Source organism: Dreissena polymorpha, chromosome 8, assembly GCF_020536995.1.
Source record: "Dreissena polymorpha isolate Duluth1 chromosome 8, UMN_Dpol_1.0, whole genome shotgun sequence".
Taxonomy (NCBI): domain Eukaryota; kingdom Metazoa; phylum Mollusca; class Bivalvia; order Myida; family Dreissenidae; genus Dreissena; species Dreissena polymorpha.
The window spans coordinates 12,644,378-12,664,260 of NC_068362.1; the positions used below are offsets into that span (position 1 = coordinate 12,644,378).

The 19,883-nt window shown below is 34.9% G+C and overlaps 4 protein-coding genes across 11 annotated transcripts in view; 3 read left to right on the forward strand and 1 right to left on the reverse strand.

The window, feature by feature from the left end:
- The window catches only part of LOC127841953 (uncharacterized), a 237,060-nt gene that overhangs the window by 101,075 nt on the left and 116,102 nt on the right, over positions 1-19,883 (forward strand). The gene's annotated exons all lie outside the window — the stretch shown is intronic.
- LOC127841945 (uncharacterized) overlaps positions 1-19,883 on the forward strand; it is a 472,965-nt gene that overhangs the window by 71,624 nt on the left and 381,458 nt on the right. The window lies entirely within an intron of this gene.
- The window catches only part of LOC127841948 (uncharacterized), a 167,785-nt gene that overhangs the window by 70,130 nt on the left and 77,772 nt on the right, over positions 1-19,883 (forward strand). The window lies entirely within an intron of this gene.
- LOC127841954 (uncharacterized) overlaps positions 10,124-19,883 on the reverse strand; it is a 265,443-nt gene continuing 255,683 nt past the window's right edge. The window contains exon 2 of one of the 2 annotated variants that reach the window (XM_052371151.1): positions 10,124-10,993. In XM_052371151.1, the coding sequence (XP_052227111.1) occupies positions 10,350-10,993 (644 nt within the window). In that variant the 3' untranslated portion in view covers positions 10,124-10,349. Of the gene's footprint in view, positions 11,324-19,883 lie in introns of those variants that run through there. The other variant, XM_052371152.1, reaches the window with a different exon arrangement.

Here is a 19,883-nt window from a genome sequence, read left to right on the forward strand (position 1 = left end):
TATCCATATTGAGTACAAAAACGCTTATTAAATTTTGATTTGGCGAACAGTTACCTGTACATATTTTCGTGTAAACATACTGATGAACGATGTACATAAATGTATAAAAAATGATTTCGTTGTCATAAAGATTGAAGTTCAACATGGAACCATATAGCTATCAATATGTTAATCTTACTCGTTGAAGATTGTCATATTTTGAAGCGAACGTATATAAAGTTTAGTCCATGCATCTGGTTTTATAACAAAACACAAAACATGAATTATACAACAAGTACATGGTACACATATTTATTTTTTAGAAATTGCGAATGTAGCAAGTTGTTATTTACAAAGTATTTGAAGTCATGTTGAATTCAAATTAAGTAGTGAATATGCAAAAAATGATACAGACGACAATAAGCATGATATTGATAATTATTATTATGGTTAAAGTGATGATGATTTATTAAATATTATTGTCGATTGATGATGATGAGAAAGAGGAATAGGAGAAGTTGAGATGGATCTTGATTATGAAAAGGTGATGAACATGCTGCTGATGATGATGATGATGACGATGATTATGAATATAATGATGAAGATATTTCTGCTAATGATGCTTGTGATGCTGCTGCTGATGCTGCTGCTGATGATGTTGATGATAACGACGACAACAACGACAACAACAACAATAATGATGATGATGATGATGATTCTCTACCTGATCGATATTATTGAAATACTGTTTACATTGGCGGAATACAAAATAAAACAATTAAACAAGCACACACTTCCTACTCAAATCAATTTGGATGAAATAGTTTTCATCTGAATCTGACTAAGACTTATAAACTGAGACAACTTTACCTGATAAAGCAACGTTGCAATCATATTGTTTCTTTAGTTGGGTCCACGTAATCTTTATTTAGCCTATTGTTACCTGTATTTCCGTTGAACCTTCACATCACATACATGTCTAATGTCGAATGAATGCAATAACTATCATTACATACAAGACTGTTCTATTTCAAATATGTATGCAATGATCATGTAATCAACATTTTAAATAATATTTATGACGATTATTTAGCATGGTTTTCAATTATTAACTGCAATTGTTATTCAGTACAATTACTGAAAATTAGTTCAGCCTACCTTTTTGTAAACATATTATTTATACGGACATTAATATCCTATAAAAAATACGAAGATAATGTTAACACTATACAACAACCGCGGTGACAGGATGAGTATTGAAAAATATGATCATAAAAAGAGGTTTAAGGGAGGTTCGGACCCGCCATAAATTTACCCACTATCACCAATTATATGTAAGAAATAAGATAGGGTGTCAATATGTATCTCTTCCAGTGTGCAAGTTGCAAGGCAAATATGTTCTATCATTTGTCAGAGACACGAACGTACGTGAAAAATCGCATTCAATTAAGAACTATATTACCGCTCAGGTGCACTGATAGCAATTGTCCGGGATTTCCCAGTTTATTATCAGGTTGCACGTATAAACTGCAACTACGACGTTAGGCAATCAATAAATGCATATACAAACTAGACTAGAATGACACATGTATGCAGTTTAAAGCTATTTATTTTCGCTAGATTATACTTCAAACCTTAGGCGTACTTTGAGTATCAGTCGTTGGTCGAACCAGCACTTGACGTGTTAATAGAAGACCTTGAGAAAGCTGCCTTTATGAGTAGTGAAGCCGGGAATTCTAGGTTGATACCATATCCGATATTCCACCGCAATTGTTTTCAAATAATCAATGAGCATAATACGTGATTATGTTATGTTTATAATGTTTACTTATTTACTACGAAAGTATATATAGCTTTCTGTTAAATTACTGTCCCGTGCATACACTCGTGGTTTCTGCATGGGTATCTCACAAACTGTCACTAAATTTACATTGCATTTGTAGTTCACATCGCCAACATGTATTGACAAATAAAAATCCATAGTACTTTTCTTAATAATAGGCTTTCAATTGTATGTGCAACCACTCCTGCCTTTGCATATATATGATTTTACTATTCGAGTCCACATATATGAGTGGTTCCAATACAACACCATATCATCTCAGACTTTATGTCACATTATCGAGTGATTTGTATTGCATTGTTTCTTGGCTAGTTTTCTTAGTTTTTGTTTTAATGCAGCACTGCTCTTTTTGAATTTATAACGAACTCGTTAAATGTTACAACAGATATAACGTAGTAACCTACAATTGAATTAGCTCAGAAGGTTACTGTATCATATTAAGATAATCAAAAGAGCACTGAAATTTGGGAATGAGATTAGAAGAATGTGTAATTAAAAAATCATATGACAAACAAGTATCATTGTCGTGGTGCACATGAAGTTTCCATGTCACATTTCAAGAAAACATTTATATAACAGGGGTATTATTACTTGCTGTAAAATGATACTATAATGCGATTTTCTGTATCAATATTAGTGTTTAATTACACTACGTGGGTATATATAAACATAGACCTACTGCTACCTATATGTCTATTTATGAGAATAAAGTCTTAAAGGTTAACTTAAAGGAATAAATAAGGTTATATTGTTATGGCGTCAGCTACCGATACAGATCAATATAATGAAATCATCATTGCTGATTTTCAAGGACACTACTTGACACTTGAGTTCAAATTACTTCATACAATATTGAAATAAGTAACCCGTTTATATATGCTATAGATTATTGATAAATGCATACTAAAATCATGTTTATTCTGGGAAGGTCGGTTGTTCTTTCAGATAGTCATTTGGTCTGTCAAGATGGTCGTTTGGCCCTTCGGGATGATCGTTTGGGTATGTCCGCAGATTATTTCGTTTCCGCACAATACCAAGAGAGCTTTTTGACCTACAATTACGTTTGGTGAGGATGTAAGTTGGGATGCTAGAAACCTATGAGAATAGAAAGGCTTGATTTTGACGCAGGCTGGTCAAGGGTCATTGCCACGGGGGCTTGATAAATGAAATGATTTATCACAGGATATGTTGAGCACGCTTTTACATACTGTAATAAAACGCATCCTTTAAGTTTCAAGTATACGTTCAAATAAATGTATGATGCGTGAAGCAATGCACGAAAGCTTACTTTATCTTCCTGTTATGTATACTATAACGTTGGATCTAGGTTTTAACGGCTTGCTTTGTGTATGGATTGCTTACTTCCAACGTTCAATTGCTAGATCTTGATCATAACCTTCCACTTAAGGGGCAGTTTCATATCAACATTATCATGTTCTTTGCGCAAATGAAGATCTACATTTTAAACAGTGTTATGTGATGATCCAATACTGGTTTTTAACCGATTGTCATAGCATTTTAGACTTGAAGGTTCTTAACAACGAACTCTCCCGTTACCATTTAACTACTCATTCGGTACCCCTCCCAGATTATCAGAACTTATCCTATGTTTGACGGAAGGGGCCGAGAATGTGCGATTGTGAACTACATATTCCCCGACTGTCTTGGTGCTAGTATTAATAATGAACCCGGTAGATGACACGAAAATCTAGTTTTTAACCGAATGTCATTATAATTGAACCTTTAACCATTATCCGTTATTAACAATGAACTTTCCATGTGTCGTTGAGTTACTTTCCCCCCTACTATATGGCTGCTAGTACTTGTTATGAACACGATTATAAACCCCGTGCACTGGCTTTTAGTATAAAGTTTAAACTCTCGTTTTGAAGGGAAAAGGCAATAGCGTTGGCGTTTATAACAAAATAAGTTCTAGGTGCTCATTAATAATGTCATTTACACCATTTAATACATTGTTTTTAAGCACTTAATAGACAAAATGAAATGATGTAAATTGAAATCTTGACGAGCTTGTCACTAGCTTTCACGGAAGTATGTTACTTAAAGAGTTTTATTAATTATCCGGAAGTTAACATTGCTACAGTGTATATGGGTTCAGTTTACATACATCGTATTACAACGAATAGAATTTATATGTTAAACATATTATCTATTATCAATAAATCAAATGTTAAAGTTAAGTCAACAAAGCATACATTCAACTTTTAATTCCCCCGAAGGAGGGCATATAGTGATCGCACTGTCCGTCTGTCCGTACGTCCGTCCGTCTGTCTATCTGTCTGTCCGCCACACTTTGCGTTTAGGTTTTGAAAAATGCTCATAACTTCTATGTCACTTCAGATGTAACATTCATATTTGGTAATCACGTGTATTTGGACAAGGCCTTTCCATACGCACACCAATTTTGACCCCTTTGACATTGACCTTGAAATTAGGGTCCGCGTTAAGGTTTCGAAAAATGCGTTTAGGTTTCAACACGTTTCTTGTCCTTATTAAATTCATGTCTGAAAGCGATTTTTGCCAAAGTTGTTCAACTCTTGGATTTTATCCCTTTATTGACAATTTTGAATTGGGACAAAGTTTAAGCCAATAAAACAGGCTGGTTGTTTGTGATGTTGACAAATATAATTGATTCTTTTAAAAAGTAAATTGACAAGGTTAACTGAAGTCCTTGGATATTATTACTTTTGTAGGTGCATGCTTTTTTGTGGAGATCCGGTCTTCTATAGATAGCAAAGCAGAAGGATATGAGTTATCAAGATTAAGGTATTCTGTAAAATATAAATATTTATCGGCCAGAAATTTCACAGTTTAAAAAAAAGAAAGACTTTTTGGTGAACAGGTTGATGTGCTGATTTCTGATTTAAAAAAATGAGGAATTTGTTTAGTTCATGTTAAGATATGTTTGTGTTAAATTTGTTGATTGGCCAACCCATGAAATCAATACAAATTAACCCATTTATGTTTAGCGTCTAGAAAAAAGTCCTTTAAGCAAACAGCGTAGATCTAGATGAGACGCTGAATGATGCGGCGTCTCATCTGGGTCTGCGCTGTTTGCTTAAAAGAATTTCTGTAAGAAATATTCTAAATATAGAAAACATATATACTAGACATCCCTAAGTTTGGAAATAAATTGATCCAATTTAGAAGGATGGGAGAGTCCACTAGGCATAAATGGGTTAATACCCCACCAATAATCATGATTCTACAGTAACTGGTCCGATTGGTGGTATTTTTTATTTATTTTTTAAACCACATTTATATAGCGCCCTTTTCATACTCGAGATGTGCGTTCAAAGGTCTTTACATTTATTCCCTGATCACTGGGTCATAAGTCGTCCATTAACATCTTGGCGCAGAATGCAGCCACGGCACATTGGCTTATTTCCCTCACAGGTAACAATTTATACACCTGCAGGGATCATCCTAGCCCAAAATTTTAGGGAGAAGTGACTTCTCCTTCCAATGGCATTGGGGAGAAGTGAGCGGACCTTTGATCACACGCGTAAAGGTACTTTAATATTAATGTTTCACTATTAATAACCATACATATACCTGAAATAAAATATGCCGAAACACTTACTAAAACTAAACATTTTATTTTAAACTGCCACGATGTTAAAGAGATATTGCTCTCTTAAAAACTATAAAACGTGTGTTTAATTTGGCAAAAATACACATTTCATTCATATGTAATTACTCGTTAGCCAAGAGCCTGAGGATGTAGGATAAAGGGAATATTGGGCAGAGCCCTAGCATATTGTTCTTTTTTTAGTCTTTCTGGGTGCAATTTCTGGTTAGTACATTGCAAAATATTTTCAACCAGACCATCCGTAACATTGCATATGTGTTTGTCATTCTATAAATATGTTATAAAGGAGGTAAAAAAAAAAAATTAAAATCGACGAACCATTCGTATCCGAAACCGACTGTCCGAAAACATGTCAATATACGTCTTCTGCACATGCATATCGTTTGACGGCAGAAAATTGAAACCAGTAACCTGTGACCTAGCAAATACGCAATCAATATATTATTTGGTTGACATATTGCTTGAAAAAAAAATATTGCAGTGCTTTACTTTACTAATAGATAGTTTAAAATAGCAATATTACGGACATTAGCAACATCCATAGATTGTACGGGTTTCGGACAGTACCGAAGAGGTTTCATCAGTTACTGCTCATGTCAGTACCAATCAGAAATCAATAATTAAAAGACCGGACAATGTCTCATGGCGATATAATAAACGCATTATTTATTCGATTATAAATACATAAATTGATGTAACACACCCGTATATTCTGAAATACCCCAAATTGTAATTTTCCCAACTGAGTGTCGCGTGCCGGTAATTCTTATGTTTAAATGGCGTCATTGACTTTTAATGGAATGTTCCCACATGCTTGACTGCGTTTTTGGATTAAACTTAATGTGTAAGTCTGTTTCTCTGTTTGTGATATTTGTTAAGCTCAGTACTCAAATATATTATGACTTAAATTTAGCAGTGAGATTCGTACACTTTTAAGTTGTACAAATCGTCAAGCATAACAATAAATGACCATCATGTGAACACTGGCTGTATTGGTTCCCGGCAGCCTTGACACATAACAAGAGCCGATTGAAAAACTGTAAACGAGGTCGGGAGCCTGGCATTCTATATATAGATGGTTACGTCAATTACACTATTATGGGTAAGACAGGCGTGTACACAATGCCTCAACTGGAATAAGCCAAGGCGACTTGCATCAGCGGTCAGTGATGCGTATCAAATCCTCTCGCTATCAGTAGATCAGAGATCAGATAACCGATAATTGCACACAGCAAACAATGGCAGTATTAATGACAGCATTGCGCACACGTGCGGCAGATTATCAAAGGAGAAAATATAAGACAATGTCGGCGATTTCGTTTTCGCTTTGATGTAATCAGAAAGCGATATCAAGCATACGTCTCCCTCTAGGATGTGACCCGGGTGGAGAGCAGCAGATGTGGGATAAATTTCTTGCTCAAGGAAATTCCAGTGGTCAGGGCCAGATTCGAACCCGGGACCTCTCGATCCCTAAGCCAGCGTCCTACCATTAGGCCACTGCTCCCATTTAAGAATATGAAAAAAAGACATCATATGCTATTTCTGGATGTTGTCATATCCTGTTGATGTTGACCGATGCTCAGTGGTGAACTGTCATTCAAGGTGAGAGAGGCCCATCTGCATACATTTACATAAATGGGCAAACAATTTCGAATTGCTCAAGACTTTGTTGTAAATCACTTAAGTGTGTTGTATACCTGTTTTGGTTGATTTATGGTTTGACCCTGAGATTAGTATAAAACTCATATATTTTCTTGAAGAAACTTGTCTTCTATAGACTTTTACTTGGTATATTATTCATGGTAGCAGTTTATAATGTTATGCAATTAATTCATATGAGCCTTGCTGTTGGAAAATGGGGCTTAATGCATTAAATGTATTAAAAGTATGTGACGGTCTTTTAGACTATGCGACTTTCTATTTAACTGGGCGACTATTATAAACTGGGCGACTGACTTCGAAGAAGAGGGGGGATATTGTTTTTGGCCTGTCTGTCACTCTGCCCCAAAATTTTAACCTTGGTTTAAGTTTGATAACTGTTGCAATATTGAAGATGGCAACTTCATATTTGGCATGCATGTGTATCTCATAAAGCTGCACATTTTGAGTGGTAAAAGTCAAGGTCAATATCATTCTTTAAGGTCAAAGGTCAAATATCATTGTATTTTTCTTTCCTAAAACTTGAACCTCCTTTTAAGTTCGGTCATAACTTTTTGAATATTAAAGATAGCAACTTGATATTTTGCATGCATGTGTATCTCAAAGAGCTGCACATTTTGAATGGTGAAAGGTTAAGGTCAATGTCATCGTTCAAGGTCAAAAGTCCAGCAAATACAATCCAATGGAAGTACATGTAATAAGCTTTAAAAGGGAGATAATTTCTATACCTGCCGAATGATATATTGGAATTTTATTCCAAAGCGGCGCAATAAGGGGCATTGTGTTTCTGACAAACACATCCCTTGTTTGTATTTTTTTGTAATTTCACATTAACGATTTAGAGCTTGGACGAAAACAGTACAACAGTAGCATGAGCGTTAGTTTTCCAAGAGGGATCACATGTTACAGTGCCATGCTCTGTTGACATAACCATGGTTCTATAAGCATGTTCATCCATGTTGACAGTAATTAGTTATTGAAATGACACACTTAGTAATAATAGCTTACACTATCATTACAAACAAATCATAACGTTCGCTCCATTTTTGTTGATACCATGGAAGCATCAGACTAGAATTTTATTTTAATGGCATTGTAATTGGTAAAAGTATTTTTAAAAACAATTTCTCAATTTGAACTTTTTTAAGTATTCAAAACAATAATTAATAGCAATTACAAAATCCAATTAGTTATATCATTAAAACTATGTTAAAGGGACCGTCACTGTAATATACTAGTTGTGATATTTTAATCAATATAAACTGATAACTGTAAAACAATACGGTATTTTAGAACTTCTTTTTTCGTTGTTTGTGGTTGACGGTCCCTTTAAACCTTCTTTTGCGCCATTTACTTTTAAATCTGCATAGTGTAGCTTTAATCATAAAGATTAGTATTAATGTTGCGTATGTACGTTTTTAATGATAAACAATTAAATGTTATTGTTTGTTTCGTTTTGTATTCTTCAATTTTTGTTCAAAACTTGTTTGGGCCAAACGTTGAATTTTGAATTGCGATCAGTGGCGAAGCCAAGCGAAGATATACCGGTAGTCGAAAAATAAACCATCTCGTCACAATTGTTTAAACAGAATATGCGTCAGACAAACATGTTGTTTAAATGAGGACAACACAAGCCAATTCATAGACAATCGCCATAAATTGTTCCCTATAAACATAGTTTTTCTTTCAGTTTACATTGTCTTGAGAGAACAAAATCCCATTTATAGTTTTAAATAGAGTTGCAACGGAATGTTATGACACGTGACAATGAAACCAACTGAAATGTGCAAGAACTATACAGGGATTTCAATTTAGCAGAATCCTGCGTTTTGATGCAAGCATTTTGCAATATTGGCACTTTTGACTCCTCCAAATTATTTTCTTTGCATCATTTTGATGCAAATGTTTTCATGAATCTAATATAAAATTCATGTTTCATTATACAAAACAATTGGTTTTTAGTAAAGCAAGATATACTAAAAGTTATACAAAGCAATATTTTTAGAGCAATCAACTAATATCTATAAACAAAATATCTAGTTTTTGTAGTTTGACCCCTGAACTTTTCATTTGACTCCAGACAATTTTAAGCACAGGCTCATTTGACTCATCGTGTTAAAAAACTATTGAATTTCCTGACTATACATCTTTCTTTTTCAGACAGATAGTTAATGCTCTGTGTTAAATGTTCAAATTGCTTAAGCAAGACATGAATACCGATGTTTCAAAATAAATCAAATTAATGGTAATATAATACACCAGATGCCAGTATTATGAAATGTAGAATGCAAGCAGCAAATAAGATATTTCCAAAATATTTATAATTCGCCGTTTTATAGAAAATACAGAATTAACCACATTCAATTGTGTATAGAGCTTGGCAAACGCCTACTGATGTGTACTGACAGCAATCGTGTTACCTCCTGGCAGAGTCTTGACTGCTTTCAAAAAGCGCTCTTTCATATGTACATTAAACACCAAAACTCAGCATCGTCTATGGTATTCGTATCCATCTGGATGATGCATACTATCAAAGGTTTTAGGTGTTACGCTTTTACGTTTTAGAAACATAAAATATAACATAAATTGATCACAACGCCGAATGAAGAAGCACATATGTATTTATTAAGTAAATTTCTTTCAATTGTGATCAAAAACTTTGTTTGTATGCTTATAGTTTTATTTGCGTTTTACGGAATTACTCAAACCATCTCTCAATGAGTTCCGTAGATGACATTGGTTAGTTCAAAAGAAAGCGTACCTGGTAAACAGATTCTGTAGGATAATTTTATATTATATGCGGTTGTAGACAGCAACATACGTGCAATAAAATATGTACAAATAATAAAGTTGAAACAATATTATCTCAATATCGCAGTTGGTGTTATGTTTATTATTAAAAAATAAATTAGGTCGAAAGTCGGCCAACACTTGACAATTTAATATAAACTAAATCTATAAAAAAGCATTCAAGGATATCGAAATCGGCATAATTATCGTGTTAAAATCCAATATATAGTATTGGTTAAGTCACTACGACAGTACGCAACTTCTAATTGTCCATCCTTTCATTATCGTCCATGTTTAACATAGCTTCATAAATGACAATACATATTATAAGTCAGTCAAGTTCAAGAAATGACAAAATATGTTTTACAAGACATCAAACAACACTTTTGATATGTTCACGTTAACAAGAACGCGTTGAAGCTATGGGATGATCACGGGTTGATCATCCTGTGTAATGTGAAAAGCTTATGCTGTCTTCATCCACAATACATCCGTCGGCCACGTGTACCTGTCTTTGATTTTAAGCGCTCTGTTCATATTTTGAGGATCGTAGGCAAGGAATGATCTGTCAGAGAGAAAATTGATAATGTAATCGCCGGAACAGAGTTTGTCGTTTTTGTAATGCATCCATTCCATGAGTATGTACTTGATATGCACCGATTCAAAGAACTGTTTGCCACCCATGAGCGCCTTCCATTCACTGGCTTCAATGTCGATTTTTATGAACACTGAATGCTTTCCAAAATGTCCAATCAGATCATCGAGCGTCACCGATTGCACCGTAGTACCGATTTCGGAGAAAGTTCCACCACTCTCAACACGTGTACCCCCAATATTCTTTTCAGCTATTCCCAAGTCTAATCTTAGGTTCATTGTTTCCACCTTGTCTGACAAAGCGTTCCACAACAGCGTAACGTTTTGCGTTAGTTTACCCATTTGCAAAGACGTAATAAGTAGTTCTAGATTACGTTTGTTTGCATTGATGGCGACCACCTTTCGTCCCCGCTGAGCGACGGTGATCGTGTACACTCCGACATTGCAGCCGATGTCCATAAACTCCATGTCCGGTTCTCGTGATAGAATCTTGTGTACAACCGTTACCAGATGACCTTCCCAAAGTCCTTTTGCCGCCAACGACGCCGAAATAGCATTATCAATTTTCGGATCGTAAATGCAGATTGGTGTTTCCTTAAAGCCCAGAACCTTCAGACCAACGCATAGGTTTACTGGTTCGACGGTTGTGTTTTTCAGACTGGATGATATTTGTTGGACGCAAGAATCTCTTCCACATGTTTTCTTATGAACGTCCATGTTGTTTGGGGACGATTTAATTATTCTCGATTGCATAGATGCGACGTCAAAGGCGAAAAGCATCCAGGTTGTTAATACTCCTGCAACAAATGCGACTATTATAAACATTTTATTCCCGCAGGACCTCATTTTCCAAACTATTTTGCTAAGAGTGTGCGTGTCAATGTTAAACCTTGTCATGATATTTCCGATAACATTTAAGATCGACATTTTATCGACGGCACACGGATGTAAAATCGTTACCAACAGGCGTGCATCACTATTACTGCTGTTACATCTTTTTTGACGAAAATTTCAGACTGAATCGCTCCCTGAGCATAAATTGCTTTCATATTTTGTTCAATGCTCTTTTGAAGTTTATGTATTTGAAAACTTATAAAATTGCTAGAGCGAACAACATGTGTGTACGACTATTATTATTAATTCAAATATTTTATAATTATTGTTATTAAGTATGTGTTTAAACTATGTCATAAACTCGTCAGAAATCGTCAATTTTGAAAGCAAGTATTAAAAAAATGTTGCTCTTTTGAGTTATGTGTCCTGTAGGCTCAAGAAAAGACTTCAACTTCAACTGTGGTAGTGATTTTTAACATACGCAAGCGAGGTTTTAATGAATTTCAAAGAAATTATGTGTTATTGTTTGAAGATTTAATCTTAATTTCCATTCTGTTATATGGATGTGTTGAATAATACTATATTGTTAATAATATGCATGTATGACGTACGTGAACATAAGTCGTTAGGTTGCCGAGCTGAAAATAAAGATAATTTATGAAAATTGAAGCGCAAATACGAGAGCGTGAACCTTTTTAATCAAGTTTCTCATTTCAATCGCTATTAAGACGAACTAGACAGACACTACCTAACGTTATACTGCGCGATTTCCTGTTTGACTTTCGATAATCAATATTATTGATGGAAAAGGAAGAAATCATTATCAATGAAAAAGTGCGTTATTTAATTCTAGTGCTCAAGAATATTAACGGAATTCAAATTTTGTGAATTTGAATGTTTAAACATTGTATATTATTGTTAAGTTGTTCAAAATAGACCTTTATAGTTCAGTTATTACAATTTTTGAGTTGAAACGCGTGTTCTTAATGTTTCGTTTAAAATTGCCCTACTTTTTGTCTCAGTTCAAACATTATAAAAACAATGTATGCAATAGAATATACGACCAAGGTTGACATACATGTATACTGAAAAAACAGGTTTGTATGAGTAATTATTATTTCTATCATAAAGCGTCACAAACGCAAAACGTTTTTTTTCTTTATCATTTATAATAACTCGCGGATTGATTATATCAGCTGAAATACGTATGGTGCGATAGACAAGGGGTGAAAGCAGTAACCTTTTGATCCTGATGACTGGGGTTCGAAATTAAAATCATCCGTAAAACTAAATTTAGATTCACATCGTACAAAATGCATGATATACATGCTGGCGAATTCGACTTTATAGACATTTTCGATTTCAGAATTAAATATATGGCTTATTATGACAGTATTGCATTCTTATTATATACAAGTTCGTAGTCCTTTATTTAATGCACGTGGCCAATAGCAAAAACAGTACGAAACAGCACAATACGAAACAACATACACATATCTCTTTTCTGTGTACAGAAGGTTATAAAATTTATTGTATTATTTGAATATTTATTAAACCATATCCATATCGTGTTTACTGACTTGTGCTGAAACAGACACATTTGTTCTGTCCATTTTGGCAGCTGCATTAGTGCATATTGTATGATCTCCATTCAGCAAGATTAAGGAATGACTTTAAAGTGCTGTTTCGCAAAAAAAATTGTATGCTGTGGTATCTTTAATCCTATTGTATTGTTGAGGTACTGATATTTTATTTTGTATACATTTCATGAATACAGTGCGCATATTAGAATGTCACAATTATATTAACTCAGTTTAAGCAAAGGCTACTAAGTTTAATCATATGTGGACTTTGGTTACATTACTTGAAAGTTTATTTTGGTACGCTTAATACATATGTTTATAAAAATGTGTTCTAATATACATTTAAAGTTTCTCATTCAAAGTTTGAACAAACGTGTCGCTCTATCTTTGCATAAGGACTGCTAAAAAAATATTTTCTTTTCCACAATCTTGGAAGGCCAATGATGTAAATGTATGTAAACAATATGATACCATATTATGTGAGCTTCGTGCTCGAGATCAGTGTTGTATAGAAAAATTTCATATTAAACTTCGATCAATTGCTTAGCTCGTTATGTATAAAAGATTGATACTTAACGCCTTAATTAATGTCAAATGTGATACGTGGCGGGTGAGGGAACCCATGGGAATTGAAATGACTAGTAACATCGAATTTTTTTCTGTTGCTGTTCGTTGGTCTATGTTGGATTTTAATAACAGGTAAACTGTACATTTACATCAGTGAATACAAACTGTAAAACAAAAGCTATAAGGCGCATTACTGTTGTTATACTATGCGTATAAACACACGTTTAGCAACTCAGGTACTATATTTATAAATCATATATCATTCTGACGGAAATATATGTAGACGTACTTTAATTATGTGATTGTTGTGTTAACTTTTTCACGAACAATTTGAACAATTTTTATCGCTTGTTAACAGATTCATTTGAAAAAACGTCCACATGTATATACTGTAAATATCACATGACAAATTAAAACACACTTCGTATCCTGGTAAATTTAATTTAAGGTTAAGGTGCATGGGGGTATAAAATCCATTAAAAATTCGCTTTGGTTTTTCTTCATTCAATGTGGTACAATATGGTCAAACTATATATCATTTTAAAGCTAAAGACGGATAGAATAACATAAACACATTTTTGACATTCAATATTTGTGTGCTTTATTCATATTTTGGTTTAAAACCTATACATTTTTACACTAATTTACAAAATCTCAAAATAAAGTTAGGAAGGATATGCACTACCTTATGTTGAATAAATACAAAGCTATATACATATACAAGGTCAAGTTAGCAACATTTCACAGACAATTATTGTCATAAAACAAAAAATGAGTTTTTATTCAACTGCCTATTTTGGATAAATTTCCTAAACAAAGTTCTAAAAATAACTAAAACGTAACTACTTTTTAAAAATCCAGGTATGGTGGATAATAAGAGTCACAATTCTTTTTCAAAGGCTTAACAATATTGTTATTTATTGTTTATTTTTTTTTTCTCAATCGGACAAGATCATTGTGAATATACAACAAAACACACAAGTCCAGTATGCTTTCTTCCGACTTTATACAACTCATCATTGTTCATAACTATTTCTCTGTTGTTCTTTTCTTTTCTCTCTAAAAAAAATATATATATTAGCATATCTTGTATAACATGTCTGAACTTTATTGCTTTGTACAATCACTGTGTTGTATGCTCATATACATGTTTACATTGTATGTATGATATTTAATAAAAAAAAAAAAAAAAAAAAAAAAAAAAAAAAATATTGTTATTTACCTCTCAACCAAATTGCAAATGTAAACCATCTCAAATTGAAATAGATTGCAGACGACATATAAAATTGTAAAGGAATATAAAGAAATTGGCAAACCGATTGATTTTATATTTCGATTTATAATGACAAAGCCTTAATGTTTGTTTTTCTTCCTTTTATTCACTATGTCGCCCCGGAGAGCCAAGGTAAAAGACTGAAAGTATACAAATAACGCTAATAAGTCCACCATACAGAATTCATACATGATCATAATATGAATATCATACATGTATGCCTTATAAACAAATCAGAATGTGAAATGCCTTAATCTATTAATCCTTAAACTCAGAAAAACATGTGCCTTAGCTGAATTTCAGATAAACTGAAAGAACCTAGATTTCCCGGACGGACCTGAAAGAAACTAATTTTCCCGGACGGACCTGGAAAAACCTAATTTCCCGGACGGACCGGTACTATATGCATGCATAAACGAACCATGAACCCAGGCAAAAATATATGCCTTGGCCTAAGACCTATAAACAGCAATAATGTACTGTCCTATTCATAAAACAGCAAAAATGTACTGTCCTATTCATTATATAATAGCATAATGTCTGAATAACAGATAGATTTGCATACAAAAGGAATAATCACTCTCTTAAACAAATAGTAAAATTTAACGTGACGTCACAACCATTAAAACACGACAAAAAATAACCTCACAAAGAAAATACAGGATTGCGACTTTCATAATGCAAAGTAATCATATAATAACATCATATAAAACACAAACTTACACTGTGGGGGCATAAAGGGGACCTATTTTGGGTGAAAATCACTTTGCCTGCAAAAAGCCGCCTAAACGTATATGATTTTCCAGTGGTGAACATTTATCTAAGGGGAACAACTTCTACAACGCGAAAAGCTAAAACCCGGTATAGACCGTACCAAACCCGTACTAAACCGTACATATCTGCGCCCTCCGCACCTAGCTCTAGCCCATTTTCATAAATAACAAAAGTGTAACAGCACATTCCCCGTCTGATTTTGCATAGCAAAATCACTTCATCAAATTAAATTCTAAAATAGTCATTATTAATGACATTTCATATCAAGTTTTTAAGAACACTTTGCATCAACCATTAAAGTTACAAAAAAAAATATCAGACAAGACTTCACATGAACCTTAATAATAATAAAACAAAAGAGTACAACAACAAAAAACTATTTACAAAGATTAACATGAATCTTAAAACACAAGTAAGAACTAAATGCATGAAAGCATTACAAGAACCTTAAATAATGCTACACAACAGATCAGTCTTTAAATGCCACATAACAGAAGCATCTTGATTCAAACACTTCTACTGAGCCTTAAATCAGCATGATTTAAAAAAAAAAAAAAATAAAAATACTTAAGATTGCTATTGTAATACAACTTGTTAAGTATAGCATTTATAAGTACTTAATGTTTTCAATCAACCATTTACAACAAATAAAATTGCATGGTAATATTGCTTGAAACATAAATTGTTACTAATGTTCAATGAATACATAAATTCAAGTACTTGTCTATGAAACGTGGATCTGCATCAGGTGAGAGTATCTACAGATATATTGAATCAACTGAAAAATGATAAATTAAGAATCAGTGCTATTCTATATACACAAACTATCATTCAAGCTTATGATGCACCAGTAAATTGGTTGACACAATTCCAGTTCAATTTTCAGTTATTCGGTGTACAGTAATTATTGCGACAACAACTGCACTATTTTTGATATTGGTCGCATATAACATACAGTTGTGTCATCCTTCACAACTCTGACAGATACTTTACGAACGAAGCCATCGGAACTTGGAAAAACACTATCGACAACACCAACAAGCCACTGAATACGAGGTAAGTCGTCATCAACTAACAAGACTACATCTCCAATTTTCACATTGGTACGGTCATTTTGCCATTTTGGTCTTGTTTGTAAGTTCTGCAAATACTGGCTTTTCCAGCGTTTCCAAAATTGATCAGCGAGTACTTGAACTTGTCGCCATTGGGACCTATACATGTCTTTAACACTCAAATCTTTGCGCGGTACTATATCAGAGTTCTCTTTGTGTGTCAATAACATGTTTGGTGATAGAACTGAGGGTGAACTTGGGTCATCAGAAACGGCAGTAATTGGTCTTGAATTGATAATACACATGACTTCTGCCATGAGAGTACAAAGCACTTCGTGAGTCAGTCCCTTCGTATCACAAAGTAACGATTCAAGAATTCGTCTAGCGAGACCGATCATACGTTCCCACGCCCCATTCATGTGCGAAGATTGAGGAGTACTGAAATTCCATACACAGCCATTTTTGTCTAGGAAGCTGTGTAGATCTTCTACATAAATTTGATTCATGCCTAATTCAGCTGTTCCACCGACAAAGTTTGTTCCACGATCTGAGAAGAATTCCTTCACTGGACCTCGAACAGAAATAAATCTTCTCATGGCGTTGATAAAGCAAGAAGCAGTCATGTCTACTACAACCTCGATGTGAACCGCTCTAGTGTAAAGACAAGAGAACAGTACCGCCCAGCGCTTAGAGTTGCTTGCTCCACCACGAGTTTTACGTGTAACTACAGACCAGGGGCCAAAAGTGTCAACCCCGACATAAGTGAACGGAGCACTCTCTGTTACTCGGCATGTTGGAAGGTCGGCCATCTTCTGGGTTTCAACTGGTCTTCGAAGTCTGCGGCAGCGAACACAATCATGGATAACTCTATTGATGAATCGTTTTCCACTAGTTATCCAGTAACCGGCCGAACGTATGGCTCCTTCGGTGAGATGACGACCTTGGTGTGCAACCTTTTCAAGATAATGTCTAATCAATAAAAGGGCTATGTGAGAGTTTCCAGGAATTATCAGTGGAGTTTTCTCACCTAGATCAAATGTTGAGTTTGTTAATCTGTCTTTCACTCGTAACAGTCCATTTGAGTCCAACACAGGAGAAAGTTTCACAAGATTGCTATTTCTCTTAATTTGTTTACCCTCTTTGAGACATTCAATTTCCTCTGAATACATTTCATGTTGAACTTCCTTCAGTATTTGCCATTCGGATTCAGTTTTGCATTCAACTCTACTTTTCTCAGTTTGTTTGTCTGTATTTTGTCGTTTTTGTCAGATTTCACTGGTCTTGTTCCATGATCAGCCGGATTCTTGTCGGTAGTTACATGGTTCCATTGGTCGCGAGATGACAACTTAAGGATCTTATCCACTCGATTAGCCACGTAAACATAGAATCTACGAGAAGTGTTGTTGATATAACCTAGAACCACTTGACTATCTGTGTAGAAGAATGTGTCTTTCTGGGATATATTCAAGACCTTTTGAATAGAAGCAGCAAGTTCAGTTGCAACCACTGCTGCACATAGCTCTAGTCTGGATATCGTGTGACCGTGGCTTGGGGCCAGCTTAGATTTTCCCTGTACAAAACCCGTTTCTGACTTTCCTTCAGAATCTACAGTACGAACATATGCCACAGCTGAAATTGCTTCCTTTGAAGCGTCGGAGTACACGTGCAGTTCCCGTTTTGCAGCTTTATCAAAAGACATACTTGTAAACATACGCGGTACCTCCAAGTCGTCAAGAGCTTTTAGAGAATCTTGCCAGTCGGTCCACTCCTTGAGTAACCTTTCAGGAAGTTGATCATCTCAATCGAGTGTCTGATTTTGCACAGCTTGTTTCATGATGATACGCCCACCTAACACGACTGGCGCAACAAATCCCAACGGATCAAACAGTCCATTTATGGTTGACAAAAGTCCTCTCTTCGTGTAAGGTTTTCGCTCTAAATTAACCTTATATGTGAACTTGTCTTTAACAACATCCCAACTCATACCTAAGCTTTTCTGAATGAATGGTGTCTCACCATTAAAGTCTATTTCAGTAATGTCCTTCGCAAGATCAGTCTGCGGAAACGAACTCAAAACTCTAGGACTATTCGATACTATTTAATGAAGGCGAATGGAACCACCAGCTTGTAATCTGTTTCGAGTTTCTTTGATAAGATCAACTAGCTCATTTTCATCAGTTTTCGACACCAGTCCATCATCGACATAAAAATTCTGCCTTACGTATCTACATACTTCATCACATTCTTCTCCTTTCATGTCATGACTGCAGACTGATTTTCGCATTACATACGTTGCTACTGCTGGTGAGGGTGAATTCCCAAAAACGTGAACACGCATTCGGTACTCAACCAATGGTTTAGAGATATCATTTTCATGGAACCATATGAAACGCAGAAAGTCTCTGTGTTCTTCATGCACTTCGAAATTAAAAAACATCTGCTCGACGTCTGCCATCGCCGCATATTTTTCTCTTCGAAAGTTTGTAAGGACTCCGGCAAGATTGTTTGTAAGATCAGGACCTGTCAATAGAACATCATTAAGACTGGTTCCTTGATATTTCGCTGCTGAATCAAACACGACTCTAATTTTGTCGGGCTTTTTCGGGTGGAATACCCCAAATATAGGGAGATACCAGACTTCATCACTCTGGGCAACGGATGGCGCTAACTCTGCGTGGTTGTTCTTAAACATCTTCCCCATAAATTCAACAAACTGTTCACATTTTGCAGTATTATTCTTCAACTGTTTGACTAATGTCTCTGTCCGATGCTTTGCTTGCCCAAAATTTGACGGGAGTCTAGGTCTTTGTTCCTTAAATGGCAACAAAGCCGACAAATGACCATTAGACATTTTCTTCATGCTGTTGTCCATAATTTTAACAAACTGTTTGTCCTCGTGTGACATGCCTACAATGTCATCATCGGGTGTGCGTGTAAAGACATCAGTTTCTTTAACGTTAATGACGTTCTCACATGGCTGTAGTATAGTACTCCTGCCGTTGTACAACACACTTATCTTATTCACGTTTACTGTGTTTGACTGATGAACCTTTCCTAAGCAGGTCTCGCCAATGATAGACCAACCTAATCTAAGTTGCTGTGCATAAGGTTCACTGTTATTTCCTACTTTTTAGTCTAAAACGTGGTGTGCCTCAGACATATTACGACCTATTAGGAGTAGAATTTCAGCTTCCGGACAAAACTCCGGCACTAAGTGGGCAATGTCTTTCAGATGTGGATATAATCTCGCGATATTTGGTGTTGCTATCTCACCTTTATTGTCTGGAATGTCATTACATTCAAGAACTGCGGGACACTTCAA